We start from the raw sequence: 16,835 nt of genomic DNA on the forward strand, positions 1-16,835 counted from the left end.
GTGAGAATATGTCATTCAACTAAATGTGTATGAGCAAATTAAGGAAACAGAAACACTCACTGAAGATAGATTAGAAGGAAGACATTGCACTTAATCCCTTTTATCTTTAAAAAAAATTAGAACCTAACCCTGTTAGGTTCAGATTCATATTATCAATACCCTCAACTGGAACACACTAGCTCCCCAGGGCTGAGTTGCTCTTTGGGAACTAAATAATTAAGTCCTGAGCTGGCTCATTTGTCCTAACCATAAGACTGTATAACCAGCAAGCAAAGAATAATAGAGCTTTTAACTCCCTAGGAGTTCAGTTCTTTCTCTATGATTACTTTTCCTCTGCAATTTTAATAAAGAATAAACTTGAATCACTAGAAATACTGAGAAAGTGATTATAATGATGACTAAATAGATGACAGCAAATTTACAGTATGCAAAGGATTTTGGCTTTAAAAATGAAGGCCATGTTCCACAGAGTCCAGAGTAGGTAAATGGAACCAAATTTCTATGCAAATAAATATTTTTTTAAAAAGTAACTAACAGGCAATATACAGTTAATATCTTTAATCTTTACATAAAAAATCTTTACAGTATCTTAATTGAGTCTATTAACTAAAAACTATTCAAGACTATGTGAGAACTTCTTCAGGAAGCTTACTTAGATACTCGTCTTTTTTTTAGAGAGCAAAAAACCTCTCGGGTTTGGCAAGAGGAAGAGCTATCAGCCAGGCCATCATTCTGTTTACTAGAAGATGGATTTGGCGCTGTGAAAACAGTTTACATGAAGACCATCTAAATAATATACCTGACCACTTTCCTTTCATTCCAAGGGCACCTGTTTACGTTTCTAAATCCAATATATAAAATCACTAAGAGAAACACATACTCCTTTCATTTATTGCTTTTTTTATACCATATTAGAAAGTATATGTTTGATTAATTGTTTCTTTCTTCAATTTAGTTTCCATCTAACGTTCTGTGTTCCTGCTGTAGACAAAGTTAAAGGGGACTGAACGTGGTGATTCATAGATTTCACTGTTTTAAACTTTGGTTATCTGTCAATAGAGGCATTTTACCATACACTATAGCTTGGTTTCTCTCTATAAGAACTATTTGCTATAAAGCAGGGATCAGCGAACTATGGCTCTTGGGGCAAATCTGGCCAGCTGCCTGTTATTCTAATGGCCCATAGAAGAATAACAGTTTTTACATTTGTAAATGGTTACATTTTTTAAATGATTATAGACGTGCCTACATAACTGCCTCCATTTTGCCTCTTGGCCAACAAAGCCTAAAATATTTACTATCTGGCTTTTTAGGAAAAAGTCTGTTGACCTCTGCTATAGAGAGTCCCAGTTATATTTATACCGAGACTAGCTATAGTTAATGAGCAGAGCATTCCATTTTAAAGTACCTATGTTAGTTGTTAAGGCCTTTATTTTCTAAGACATTTCCTTCTCATGCTTGTTCTCAGCTCAGAAATGAAAACCTGGGTCATATTTATTTAACCAAATTATAAGAATGCAAATCTTTATTAAAAAATCATAACTTTGTGTTGCAAAGAACTGTTTTGATATTTTTGTTAAATGCGTTGAAAATGGCTTAGCTATAAACTTTTTAGGTTTCATTTAAAAAATTAAATGTGTGGCAAAAAAATTATGAGATCCACTATGTAATTCTTCATACAAATTAAAGTACAGATCTAAGTATATACTCTTTTACCATTTTCAATTTTGGGACCATCTCTAGCCTAACCAAACTAATCTTGACTGGGTTTCTTAATGACCTTTAAGACATGCATCCTTTTAGTTGGGCATTTCATCCAAGTGTGAAATGTTTCCTTAGATTCTAAGAACCAAATGGTATTTTTACAGTAGAGCTTTGAAATTCTTTGTCCCTTTGGAAATAGAAATTCTCAAAATTCATATGCCTATTTATAAGCTGGTAAATTATTCTTTTCATGTTCTGAAGAAGCAAAATTTTCTTAAACTTTCTCTCTTTAGAATAAAAGTCAACATACCCATTCCTCCAAATTTAGAAGTAAGATAAATGGGCAGTTTTCTGAAGGATGAACAGCCCTTAGAAAGGTACAGAAATGAAAAGTACATTTTATATAGGTAGTTCAAGATTTAATCAAGATGGTGCTCAGGAAGTTAGGAACTATCAAAATTACTTAGAGAAAAGTCAGAAGGAAGATTTTCCACCATTTACAAATTTTTGGTAAATAGCTAGGAAAGAATAATGCAAAGGAAACTGATGTAACTGTGAAACAGTCACTATAATCACTTTAGCATTACCTCAGTATGCACAACTTTGTGTGTGTGTGTGTATATATACACATATATACATATATAATATTGAATTTATTTCATATATTTATGAAAACTGTTTTCCATGTTCTTATAAATGGCTTGTGTATCTGTCTTCTCTTTTCAGTAAGTTAACTTTCTCAATGGGAAGAATTTTATTATTCTTCTGTTACTACTACTATGTCCTATAGAATAAAACAAAATAATATATAGGACAAACTAAGGTTAAATACCTAAACTGAGTGTACAGAATATTAATAATATTTAGTTTAAAAAACAAAAAAAGCAGGGAAGCAAATGTAGACCCAGAGGTGGTTTCAAATCTGGACCTAACCATGAGAGCATGAATTCAAGAGTACGTGCGTGAAGTGGGGTCACTTCCAGGTTGTTGTCCCTGATCATCTCTCCTCTAAAAGAGTCTGCTAGTCTAGTTCAGCACCTGGGTTTCTTGGGTCAAGGAAGCTATCAGGTGCCAATTTTGTGGCAGATCCAAATCTCAGGAGAATCCCTAAAACATATAAATCATCTAAGTATTATGAAAATGATAAGTAAGTGATAACACTCTATAGAAATACACTATCATTTCTAGTCAGATATCCAAAATAAGGACAATATGCTGCAAGACATTTTGCATTCTCTAGGACCCACTCTCCCCACAAATCCTCCTTTCTCATTCATGTTATACTACTGTGTAAAAAAAAAAATCTCCTTAGGTCTAGAATATACAAAACCCCTGCTTAGCACCTCAGTTTCCTCAGCTATAAAGCAGGCTAGGTAAAAGTGTTAAATAATTAACCTAAATAGAAGATGCTAAATAATTATGATTTTTTGCAAGTGTCTAATATTTACCAAAAATATATGATTTCTTATTTAAACAAACAGACCTGGTAAGTGACATGGTGCATTTTACTAGAAGTTGATACTTAAATTTTATTTTCCATTATGACCTTAGTATCATTTTAAGCTATGTAAGTACAGAAAAAAACCAAGGACATATGTTTGCTTACATCATTAGAAAGCCATAAATTTACGAACTTAAAATAATTATAGACTCTAGCTCTCCACCCAGGGTTTTAGAAACCATCAACTTGATTTTCAAATTGTGCTATGCTTGCCCACCTTCTCTGCATACATCAAGCGGTAATAATATCGTAAGGGACTCCCTCTGGGTATGGAAAGAAATGAAACTAAGTTTTACTTGTCTAAAATATATACTAAGAATTTGAAGACTAATGTGTGGCAGGTAATGAGAAGATGTTTGATTAGTCTCTAAATACAAATATAAGCAAAGATTACTCCCTCTACATTTAAAAACAGGGTCATTGCAAAGTAAACACGTTGACCAAATATGACCAAAGGAAGATACATATCTATCTTCATAGTTAAGAAAAGGCAGTTTCACTGAACTGCAAGCTACAACGTTCAGGAATTTTGCTTGTCCTCTGTTAGTCTTTACCCCTGTAGCCATTCTTACTGTAATTGCTTTTTAAAGTCTAAGTAGCTACACAGAATATCTTGGTTGTTTAATACACCTGTCATTTATTCAGTGCTTTCAATTTGAGACAAGTCCTTGCACTGATTGATTTTTTTCTAAATTCTGACAACAATTCTAGACAATCATAACCCCATTTTATAGATAAGGAAACTGAACCTTAAAGAGACATTAAGTAATTTGAATGATGAAGCAGCTAGTAAATGGTAAAAACAGAATATAATTCATTATGCTCTTAATCATTATATAACATTGCCATTCTTTAATGGGAAATTAATCTTTTCACTTGACAGAAATGTCAGCATATTTTATAAATAGCAGAACATTGAGCATAAAAATATGTGATGTGGGTTCTTCATGCTTGTGTAAGCTAGGATTTTAAAGATAAAATTTCATTCTCTGGAAGAAGACAGAACTTACAATGAGATATGATGGCACTGATTATGGAAATAGCTTTAGAAATGTACGGAATGCAATATAGTTTAAAAGATTTACTTTATCTACTAAAAAATAAAATATATCCTTATGAACACATAATATGAAAAATGGAAAAAGTATATGAACGTATTAGCAATTTAATTCTTTACTGTAGTTATAATATTTGTTACTTGGTGTGATTTTTCATTTTTGAAATTGAGTTACTAAGTTTAGTAGAAGTCAGAGAAAAACATACTGTTCTCAAAAAGAGAACTTTATCACGCTACCTTAATCCAGGGTCAAGAGAGAAGCAGAAAAACTGAACGTTAAAAAAACCCAAAACTGATAAAGGCCAGGATGTCTACAGGGCAATCTGACAACTAAATATAACTAACTTCATAAATAACCTGTTGGTCATTCTCAACATTCCTTTCTCTTGATCTGTAAATTGAGGACCAAGCCTTAGTGCTGAAGATACAGAGCAATGAGACATTCTATTCTCCACAGTTTGCTCAAAGAATGTAATACATGAAATTATTTATAATTTAGAAAATTCTATGAGTTTATATGACTGAGACACTCTTAGAGGAAAAAGCTGTCAAAAATGGAGAAACTCCTTTATGTGACTTCAAACAAAGGCTTGTGAATTATACTCTTTATAGTTCATGTTAATTAGAAATTTACCAACCTATCGCCAGGTCCTGCTCGATACCTTGCACCTGGGATCAGCACTGGGTCATCATCACTGTCATCTGTGTCCTGGAGAGCAGAGTCCCTGGCCAATGTTTCCTCATGAGCCAAAGGCCCAATGGCTTCTGTTTGTGATTGAGGTTCGGGATTGCTGGTACTCTGACTGGTAGCACTTTCAGTGCTAGTTTGATCTGAAGTTCCTGGTTCCTTGCCTTTTTCAGACAAAGTGGATTCTTCGGGGACCCCACCAGGGCTATCAAGATTGAAGTCATTCCTTTCTCCTGAACCGGGATCCAATGGCTCAAAAGTAAACTTATCTGATTGTGCTGTCAGAAAATAAGTAGTAACAATTGGTCATGTTGGCAACACTAATTATTTAATCTAACTTCAGAGCTGACACTTAGACAATTTCTAATATAAAGTCTAATCCCCCTATATGAAGAACAAAATTCCACAACACATCTATTTGGAAATGGTCTCTAACTCTGGAGAGACTAATACAGATTAAGGCTTCTTTTTCCTATATGAAGGAATTATCTAAAAAGAACATGACAACTCACCTATATCTATACTGTTCTGAACTGTGCTTTCTGCAGACGTACCTCCCTGAAGTGTTGTCACATCCTCTGATGATTCTTCAGGAGCTTCTGGGAATTCAACCAAATTATCATTAAATCCTAATTTTGTTTTTTAGAAAAATAAACACCAATTGAATACTCCAGCTTTCCTATATATAAGCAGTTCTTAACCCTTTTGGGGTCGTAGAAACTTTTGACACTCAGATAAAAACCTCGCCCTGCCAGTGTAATGCAAATACTATGTATGTACCCACAAAACTGTAAAACGCTATTAGGAAGAAATGTGCAATTGTGCCCACTGCCTCTTCCTAAAGCCTATGTGTGGACCTTCATGAACTCCATGTGAAGAATCTCTGCTTTAGATTAGCCCTCACAACTGACATTTCTCAATCTTGCTTTTTTTTCCTCTAAACTTCAGAGAATCTAAACTTAAAACTGAGTATTTTTCTGCCCTTTTGTCATGCATTTGGTCTAATTTGAACTATCAAGAACAAATAGTAAAGTTAGCCCCACCATAAATTCTGTTTGGCCATTGAAAATACTTATTTCTGGATTTCATTCCAAGACCCATGAAGGATCAGTCTTTTTTGTTCCTAATTGGACATTTGCTTACCAGACAGTCATCTTATACGTACTTGATTCTTGTTAGCTCCGTTATACTGAGGTATGTATTCATTTAATGAAAAACAATTCATTTATTCCTTCATTTATCAAGTATGTACTGAAAATCTACTCTGTTCTAGGCTATACTAACCCCTAAATTTCATTTGATGATCACATAAAACTATTCTAGGAAAGGGTTCTAAAAACATACTCTAAATGGCACTTCTTGTATGAAACAGGATTTACTCATAACCTGTTTAAAGTTTATCCCTTTTTTCCCTCCATAAACCACCTATACTCTTTGAAAAAATCCAGATAGGTACTCTGTATTTCACTGCTAGGTATAAAAATGGTAAAGATAATTCAAACCAACATTTCTATCTAACGTACTGTCAGTACGATGACCGTCTATCCTGGCCACTGTGTCCGCAGAGGGGAACTGTGCTTTACTGTGACGCCCCATCTTAAATGCTTAAGGTCCTTATCTTTTGCGTTTGTTATCTGTTTATCAACAGCAGTAACTGGACTATTGCGGCAAAAGTAATTGATTAAAAACAAGAAATAAAACTGTAGCACTGAGGTATCCGAAAAATAGGCAAACATCCAACACTGGGTTTTGTCATGACAAAAACAAAATTAACATCTTACTTGCTTCATTCTCTCCTCCTAATGGTTGCATGGAGCTCTGTGGGACCAAGGATTCCTCCTGACCCTCAGATTTGCAGTGGCTCCCATTTCCTCTAGAACTTGAGGCAGTACTGCTCCTACCATCAAGACAAGATAAGTGATCCCACCAAGAAGTTAATAAACATGAACTTTTAGGATAATTTTTATATTTTACAACTAGAGAAGTTGATCAAAAAACTTGACTACAAATAAAATACAGGATTTATTATTTTAATAGTACTTGAAAAACATCACTTTAGAAAGTCTAGGTGGTTATTCTAATCCACTTTAATATTTAAAAAGAGATTTAAAAATATGAAAGGACCACTTCTTCACTATTTTGATGCTTCTACGATCTGGTATATATTTTTACAAGTCTCTCTATTGAATTTTAACTTAATTATATAATCTCTCTTCTTGTTCTCACTACAGATGGTTCACCACATTCAAATTCTTAATGATTTTATAGACTCTGATCATAGGTCCTTTTAGACTTTGTTGTTCTAGGCTACTTTTAAATGAATACTTGAAAAGAGGCCTGGAAATTTCTTTGGTCTTTGAACTGCCCTCTGTGGACCACTGCCAGTTATAGATTGTTGTTCAAATACGGCAAGTGATTGAGCACCATGGTTTTGTAGAAGGATAATGTTTTCTGTTTTAGTTTTAATACCTACCTGATGATGATCCTAATTCTGTTAAAATTTTTAGCTAGAGCAGAATACCAGACCAATTTAAATAAATAATTTTCAATGAACATTCTGTGACAAATCATGACATATGTGTAAGAAGGGGACTGAGTGGGAAGGAAAATAGAGGAAAATGTATAACAATCTGACTAAGATTAAAATTAAATTCACAGAAATGCAACAATTTCTTAAATATAGTATAGATGTGAACAAGAAAAAGAAATTGAACAGCTACAGTAACTTAAAAAACGTTAATTATAGACAGACAGCAGTGACTCAATAAACAATGCAAATTATCATGGAACTTTTGTCAAAATTTTATAAAAATCTTTTTAGGTTAATTGCAGAAGTCAATTTGATTTTTTTAAAAGGGCATCCATATATAATATAGTTTTAAGAAAAACGTATATCTACATGGGTATATGAGCAGAGAAAAATGTCAGAAAGGATATTCACCAATGTTAAATGTCATCTCAGTAGGATTACTGTAAGTGATTTTTTTCAATTTCTCTCTAGATTCTGATTTTTTTTGCAATGAACACATATTTCTTTTTAGCCAGAAAGAAATGCATAGCAATTTTGGTAAAGAGAAGCCAATGTGATACATAAATCTTTTTTTTTTCCCATTGAGAAAGCTATGATACAGGCTTAAATAAAATGCTCAATGTAGAATAGTTATGATAATTAAAACATTATGGCATTGATGTAGGAATACAGAGCCATTAGTGGAAAAGACAAAGTAATCAAGTAAATACATTTAGCGTGTGTTAATATGGCATTTTAAATCACAGATAAACGACTAGATTGCTCAATAAATGGTACTGGGACAAGGGAAAAGCCATGTAGAAAAATTGAGCTATAAGCTCTACATCATACTTTATGGTAAAATAAATTGTAAAAGGATTAAACATATATTTTTGATATAAAATCACAGAACTATAAGAGGAAAACAAGAAGAAACTTTCCCCCTAATCCTGGGAAGGACAAGGAGTATCAGCTCACAGGCTGAAACCATAAAGCGAAACTACCATAAGTAAACTGAAAGACAAACAACAAACTGGGAAAAATATCTGCAACGAATGAAAGACAAATGATATTACCCTCACTTAATTCTATAATATATAGCTCTTATAAATCAATAAGAAAAAGATAAACACCACAGTAAAAAACTGGGCAAAGGACTTGAAAGGCAATTTATAAAAGATGACTATTGTAGCTAACAATTATTTAAAGCCTATCACGTGCTAAGTGCTATGTACTTTTTCTGCATGTTCTCATTAAATCTTCCCAACAAAGTCTGAGGTAGGTTCTATTAAATATGCCCTTTTTCAGATGAGAAAACTGATACTTAGAGAGGTTCAACAGCTAGTCAGGTTCAGAGCCCAAACTCTTGGTCAGTGTGCTCAATTGCCTTATCTGGATCAAAGAAACTAAAATAAAAGCAAGACACCATGCTGGCATAGATGAAAAAGACTGCATACTCTTTTGAATTTTTTTTTTTTTTACAATGAATACAGAATACTTTCATAATCAGAAAAAAGTTAATTACTTTTTTGATAAAGAAATAAGAGAATATAATTCATGGTCAGTTTTTAAAGAAGGAAAAGTAGCATTCAAAAGAAGAGTGGGACTAAAGATGTTTGGTTAAAAAATGTTCAGATGAGATTGTTTGTAAGATATCAGTCCCTTCTGTACAGAAACATGAGAATAGAAAAGACTTAAGAATAACTATGACAATCTTCTGTGATCTTAAATCATGTACTAAGAAAAAGGGCCATAGATATCATTATTTTTAAAAGTTGAGGTCAAACACTAGAGTTCCTAAGGAAATTCTATTAACGGTACCTTCAAATATATATCTAGAATCCAGTCTCTTCTGACTACCTCCATTGCTCCTATCCTGGTCCAAGACACCACTACCTCTCACCTTGCTTACTGCCAAAGCCTTTTATCTGGTCTCCCAGCTTCTACCTAAGGCCTATTCTCTACACAGCAACCAGAGATATCCTTTAACCTTTTAAAGACCCTTCTCACTTACCTGGCTGACCTTATCTGCTACTACTCTCTCCTTTGGTCACTCTACTCCAGCTACATTGTTTTTTTTTTTAAAGATCCTTGAACATACTAAGACTGCTTCTGCTTCAGAGCCATTGTACTGGCTTTCTCTCTGCCTAGAATGCTCTTCCCCCAGATATATGCATGGCTCACTCCTTCTTACCCTTCAAATTGTCCAAATGTCATCTTCTCAATGATGCCTACCCTTTCCCTAGATCTCCCAAACATCTTTACCTGTCTTATTTTCTTTCATAGCACTTAATACCATCAAACATACTACACAATTCACTTATTATGTTTATTGTCTGCCTCCCATACCTAGAATGTAAGCTCCAATAGGGCAGAGATATTTTTGTCTATTTTTTTCATTGATGCATTCCCAGTGTCTAGAACAGTCTTTGGAATGTAGAAAGGTATTCAATAAGATGTGAAAATCCTATTTAATTGAAGCGTTTAATATTTAAAAACACACAGAAACACAAATGGAAACCAGTGAATTGGAATAAATAAATATTATCATATATCAACATATAATTAATTATATATTAATAAACAATATATAACTATATTATATATTATTTATATGCAATATTATATATTATACTAACATAATATATAATAATATACAATTAAATATGTTAATATAATAATATATTAATCATATAGGATAATTAATATATTGGTTATTAAATGATTAATATAATCACCCTGTATTAATCACATATAATTATACTAATATATAATTAATTATATATTAAGAAAGATTGATTATCTATATATTAATTTATATAATAATAGTAATAAATTCAAATACAAAATTTTGGGTGCTGTCTCTCTCACACACAAGGCAATGAGACAGTGGCAAAGAATTTAAGAAGTTCACATAACTAGATTTTTTTTTTAATGTAAGATTTAACTAGATTAAATGAACAATAAATATAATCAGAAATGTCATTAAAAAGAATCTATACAACTATTAAATAAGTTCAAACTCACCAGTAATAAATTAAATAAAAATAATTTAAAAATCAAATATATGTTACAAATAAATGAATATATTGAACATTGGTCTGGAGACAGCAAAACATGTACTTTCATATGCTGCTGGGAGAAATGTAATAACAGATTATCCTTTTGAAAATAATTTTGTAATATCTTTCAATCTAGATATAGTTTATTTCTAGAAAAATATCCCAAATCCATAAACTTAAAGGTAGGAAAAAGCTTGTAAACAAAGATATTCATTATAGTTTTATTTGGTAAAAATAAACAAATAAATTCACTGCCTAATTAAAGGGAAATGGTTAAGTAAAACTATGGTACATCCACTTGATGGAATCTGTTATACAGAAAATAATACTTATGAAAACTAAGTAGTATTGTGGGAATATTTACTATAAAGTTAACTCAAATAAATGCAGGGGAGAACTGAATATATTAGGTATGATTAAAATCATGTTTTAAAACTCAAACCAAAAATATATACGTATATATACACATACACATACCTTTTACATAGGACCAAGACTGCAAAAAGCTCCAAAATGTTAGGTTTATTAATTTTTGCACTGGTGGTCTATTGGTGATTGATTATTTTTATCTTTTGCATTTTCTATCAGAAGAAATATCCCAGGACCAGCAATATTAGTATCACCTGGGAAGTTTTTAGAAATGCAAATTCTCTGACTCCATCTCAAACTCTGAGAGTGGGGTCTAGTAATCTGTGTTTTAACAAGCTCTCCAAGTGATCCTGAAGCACACTAAAGTTTGAGAACCAATGTATTATTGCAAAACAAAGATGATGAAGTGCTAAAAATAATATCTAATACAATCCTACAAAATGGCTAAGAACATCTTCACAAAAATATTAACTTACCATTCATCTGTAAAGTTCAGTTTTATTGTGCTTGTAGTTGTTCCTTCTGTGCTGTAGTGCAAACTTAAAACTGGTTCACCTGTCCCTGGTTTGGGGCTCAGCTTTTCATTATTGTTATCTGAAAATTGTGTTTAAAACATTTGAAAAAAGTCTCTGAAACCAATAAAAAGATGACATTTCCTAAAATTTATAAAACTTAAATTAGGTTGTCCTTGTCATAACTCTTTCTCACATCTGCATGGTTCTCACTTAAAGTTCAAAGCAAGTGTTATAGAAACACTCTATATTTCAAAAGTGGCATTGCATCATTTTCTAGCTTTGTGTACATGACTCCCTTTGATTCAGATGAAAATCACACACATTTGAGAACCATATTTAGTTTTTAGGGAATCAAAGAATATTAACATGCAATGACATACTTTATAAACTTGGTACTTTTATTTAATGGAACGCTCAGGATCTTTTTCTTCAGTTGCTACAGCATCAAGAATAACTATCATTGGTTCCTTCAGAAACACTGAGAAGTAAGATGCAAGGGCTCCAAAAGAAGTTGTTTAGTAAAAACTTTGCTGCAATTAAATGCTATCAAATTCTTTCTGTTCTTTCAAATTCATAGACTTATAATCTAGGGAGGGATTACAGCCTGTACACTATTGGGAAGGAGGCGGGAGAAGAAAATTTATTGTGCTCTGTTATTTTCTAAAACTCTATGTTATAAGATCGTACGTTTTGGTATAATTCCATCCTCTTCTCCTGACTAATCTTGCAAGAACTTTGTTTTCTAAATTATGGAAAGGCAACTCCACCTTAAGAGTCTATAGGTGATAATCATAATATACATCCATCTCAACATATAAAATCTTTGTAAAATGGTAAATAAAAATCAAGAAACTCTACAGAAATGGATACAAACCACTTTGAAGTCACTTCTCCCCTCCCCCCCCCAAAAGGAGTACATGGATATTCAAAGACAAATTTGAATAAAGCTTTAAATTTTTTTTCTTTTTATGATGAATAACAGCTTGGGGGATCATTAAAATATATAGGGAATAAAAACTGCTATATAATCAAACATGTAACATTTCTGCCAGTCGCTTGCAGAAAGGAAACTCTTCTGTGTCATAATTGTTTTCTCGATACAAGAAACTCTTCTGTGTCCTAATTGTTTTCTCGATACAAGTTCAAGGACTTGATGTAATAGTACTAAAAATAAGCTTTCTGTCTTGAAAACGGTATCAACAAAAGCATTAACAACTTAATGAAATCAAAATTACTTAGGATTTTTGGTTATTAGGTCCACTTTATATTGCAATGAAGGACATATCTTTTTGCATTCCTCTTGAAGACGGTGGAGCACTTACTAAAAGAGATTCTCATAGAAACTCTGCTCTAGCTTTTATCCTGTGAAAGGACAATTAACAAGACTTAAAAATACAGAACTGTAGCAGAAAGGAAAAAGGATTCTCCCCAAGAGATGAGAAGCCAAGCTGATAAAACTCAGGATTATCAATTCTTACGTCTTCACTTCTAACTCCTGAGAAATCCTCTCCTATAACATTAATTACTATTTGAAAATAATAGTATGAATCAATTATAAAGCTGGCCTACCAACTGACAAATTCACTTTGTTTCTGTACTACTTTTGTTATGATTATGTCCTTGATATAAACAGCTGCTGGAAAAAGAATTAACAATCCATTATGACTTTCGAAGATTCAATATTACATTCAATGTTTTAGAGGACGTATTTTACCAAATGGCATTCTGATAAAATAACCAAACTAACATATTTTAACTTACATAAAATTATCAAGAACACGACTTTTTTTTTTTTTTTTTTGGCCACGCCGCATGATTTGTGGGATCTTAGTTCCCCAACTGGGGACTGAAGCTGATCCCTCGGCAGTGAATGCCAGAGTCCTAACCACTGGACCACCAGGGAATTCCTGAACGGGATTTTTAAAATATCTGTCCTATCCTTGACAATCTTTGAAAAATGTGCTGTTAGTCATTTGTCCACATACAGTTTTCCCTTATTCTTTAGTTATGTTGCTAAAATTTCTGTCCCACTGCTGCCCAAACCACAGTCATCCTTAGGGATCTGGAATTGGTGAAGATAGCTGAAAGACTGAATGAATGATCAAGGAAACTAAGAGGTAGAGCTGGGGCTACTTCTTTCATTATCTCTCACAACATTTTGTAAAGTGCTTTGCTATTATTTTTCTTTTAAAGTAGAGAAGAAATAGGGGGGGAAAAAAGCAGGTGTGAGAGAATTGTAGGATTAAATTTCATAGATCTACCTTGATTATGGGAGCATAAGTTTTAAGAAGCCATTTAACACCTGAAACTAACAAACACAACACTGTAAATCAACTATACTCCAACAAAAATTTAAAAAAAGAAGCCATTTAAATGCTGTATCAGAACTTCCTTTTTGAGTAAAATTAGAGGCAGCTATAGATATTTGCATGCTATGACTAAAGGAATATAGTAGACAAATAGCTAGCTGTTAAGAGGTCAAAATGGTGTAGAAAATATCTACCAACCTCCAAGAGCACCCCCAACCTCCAAAAGCAAGAAGCTTCCTGAGATGATCAATGTTAATTCAAACCTTCTTCTTAGGTTATCTACTACCAAGTTATTATTTAATCTCTCTGGAATATAGTAAAAATCATGTAAAACACAGTAATAGTACTCATTTAATTTATAAAGTGACTATAGTTGACAGAATTTGTTCATTTAAGTTGTCAATGAAGTCATCAGCCTGGAGTAAAACTGGCCCATCACATTATTTCTGTTAGCAACAAATACTTCAGACCCCTAGTCTAGTTATCTCCTTGTAGACTGCATATAAATAATGTCTCTGGCAGAAACACTATGCAGTGTAGAACATGGTTTCTTCAACTGAGGCATTAATGGAAGTGTATAACCGAGGTTTAAAAATCCATTTCCTAGCCTTGTTCCATTCTACTCTTCCTAGTTTAATACTCCTCTTCTTGACCATATACAACCTATCAAATTGAATTTTCTTGGAAATGTAGATCACTGGTTTACTAGTAAATTAATTAACAAATTGTTTCTGATAAAGTGCATATTTTAAGTTAAAAAGGTCTATAAAAAATCTACGTTAAAGAACTAAAAAATAAATTTTATTATTACTTTATTTGAAGAAATATTTGTAACCATTTTAATTTTCCATAACTTGCTCTGTGTGTTAAAAGTTGGATTAGCAAACACATTCTAAAAACTGTATTATTCAAAGCCTTACTTATATAATGCACAGAAATATATTAATATTACTGAAATATTTTGCTTAACAAGCAGAGATTTTAATTTAACAGCCTTAGGGTTTAGAACTTCACCAAACCCAATGACTTTATGTAGAACGCACAATCATAACAATAACCAAAATTTCTTGAACATTACTATGTCCCAGGATATATATGTATCCTTTGTTAAATCTCTGTAGCACATATTTTAATCTCCATTTTATAGATGATGAAATGATGATAATGAGCTAGATTCTTTTTCTCTAGTAACCTAAGTTTCTTTCTATATGAAGTTGCTACTTACTATACTATCTTGGAAATAATTTGAATACTCAGTAGAAAATAAGATTCCTTAAATAAATATTTTAATTAAGAAATATCAACTGCTGGTATTGTTATCTCTCAGAAGTGATGTATAATTCATAACAGCAACTTTAACTGATAAAAGTTCTGGTAGTCCAAACTGTCACTTTGGTATCAGAGTATTGGAAAACTACACTGTATCTTTTCCAGGGCACTGAAAGACTGAACTATTTCTTCTCACTCTAAAAACATTATAGGAGAATAAAATTAATTGTGGTGCACTCAGCACAAGGACAGTGTAGTGGGGGGGAAAAATCAGTTTTAACTTGTTCAACACTGCTAAGATGGCCATATATATTGCTTTGTAGTTTAATTATTAAAAACAACTGATGATGTTAGTAGCTTAGAGCAGTCTCTATCCAGGCAAATGACCAGCCATTAAAATACATGCTTTAGGGCTTCCCTGGTGGTGCAGTGGTTGAGAGTCCGCCTGCCGATGCAGGGGACACGGGTTTGTGCCCCGGTCCAGGAAGATCCCACATGCCGTGGAGCGGCTGGGCCCGTGAGCCATGGCCGCTGAGCCTGCGCATACGGAGCCTGTGCTCCGCAATGGGAGAGGCCAGAACAGTGAGAGGCCCGCGTACCGCAAAAACAAACACAAAAACAAAAAAAAACATGCTTTAGCAAGCACAGTCATAACCACATAAAAATCAAGACAATATCCTGTAAAAGAGTTTTTGGAGTTAGAAGTGAATAGTCAGTAACATAAGATTCTGGGAAGCAAATTTAAGAGCTCCTTTCCCAAAAGAGCCCTTTCAGATTAATGCATTGGCTCAGAAAAAAATCTCAGAATGGGCTGGAATACAATTTGAAAGCAACTTCTTTGAACTTTAATTAGGTATCTTTCAAGCTTTGATTCACAGTAAGAACCACAAATAAACTTTTTTTTGGTTAATACACATATTTTCAAACCATTCAATCTGTGCATTTCAACTATGAAATTAATCATTTGTGGTTCTAAAAAAACATGCTGAAAGGAGTAATAAAATATGCTATCTTGGTAACTAGGTTTGTATATCATCTAAATATTGATATGGATGTTTGGTGTTTTAGCTAGGATATCCCTGGAGGCCCATCCTATGTGTAAATTTAAACAAAGTTATCAAAATGATGATAATTAAGTAGCATATGGCCACAATAATTTGTTTAGAACCACTATGCCCAACATTTTCTCTGCTGCTGGGTCACCATTCTAACTGTACAATCATCCATTAATCAACTACAGTAGCTTAGATATCCTGTGGATCATATAGAAATAATATATTCTTTGCCTCAGGGATTTTCTATTGCACAAGGAACTTGTCAATATTTTTCCTTCGATTTTGCCAAATGTTTAAAATAAAAATCAATCTAAAAGGAAACAAAATATATGATGAAATCCTCTGAAAAAGCACTGACATAGCAATGATAAAGCTCAACTATCTCCGCAAATTTTGCACCCCAACTTGCTTGGCATACATAGAAGAAAAGGCAAATTTCTCAAGTATAATTTCTAGGCCAATGCAAACTTTCCAATTTTATAGGTCAGGAACCTGTAACTTTTCTGCATACCTCAGACTACTGGATATCCAGGTCTTCCAATCATTTGTATAAGGAAGCATATTCTGATTCAAAGTGCAGAAACTGTTTCTAGGAGTAGATTCTAAACAGAGAACTCCTATCCACCACATAGGTGACTGTGAGGCAAGGCTTTTATTCTAAAATTGAGTGTTCTCACTAGTGCAATCTGACTTTACCCAGAAATTAACAATAGTTAATTATGAAAGCCAAAAACAAAGTGCAACTTTAATACTGATATTTACTAGGAAATCTCTCCTATGTAATCTTTTGGAAATAA

At 32.9% G+C, this 16,835-nt stretch overlaps 1 protein-coding gene across 7 annotated transcripts in view; it reads right to left on the reverse strand.

Annotated features, from left to right (window-relative positions):
* Positions 1-16,835, reverse strand: part of DCAF6 (DDB1 and CUL4 associated factor 6) — a 172,487-nt gene that overhangs the window by 37,926 nt on the left and 117,726 nt on the right. For 5 of the 7 annotated variants that reach the window (XM_019952347.3, XM_019952350.3, XM_019952351.3 and 2 more), the window contains 4 exons: positions 11,367-11,484; positions 6,732-6,847; positions 5,463-5,549; positions 4,901-5,228 (listed from right to left, as the gene is read on the reverse strand). In XM_019952347.3, the coding sequence (XP_019807906.1) occupies positions 4,901-5,228; positions 5,463-5,549; positions 6,732-6,847; positions 11,367-11,484 (649 nt within the window). The remainder of the gene's footprint in view (positions 1-4,900; positions 5,229-5,462; positions 5,550-6,731; positions 6,848-11,366; positions 11,485-16,835) is intronic. The other 2 variants (XM_019952348.2, XM_019952349.3) reach the window with 2 other exon arrangements.

The sequence above is a fragment of the Tursiops truncatus genome, chromosome 1 (genome assembly GCF_011762595.2).
Source record: "Tursiops truncatus isolate mTurTru1 chromosome 1, mTurTru1.mat.Y, whole genome shotgun sequence".
In the NCBI taxonomy this organism is placed as follows: domain Eukaryota; kingdom Metazoa; phylum Chordata; class Mammalia; order Artiodactyla; family Delphinidae; genus Tursiops; species Tursiops truncatus.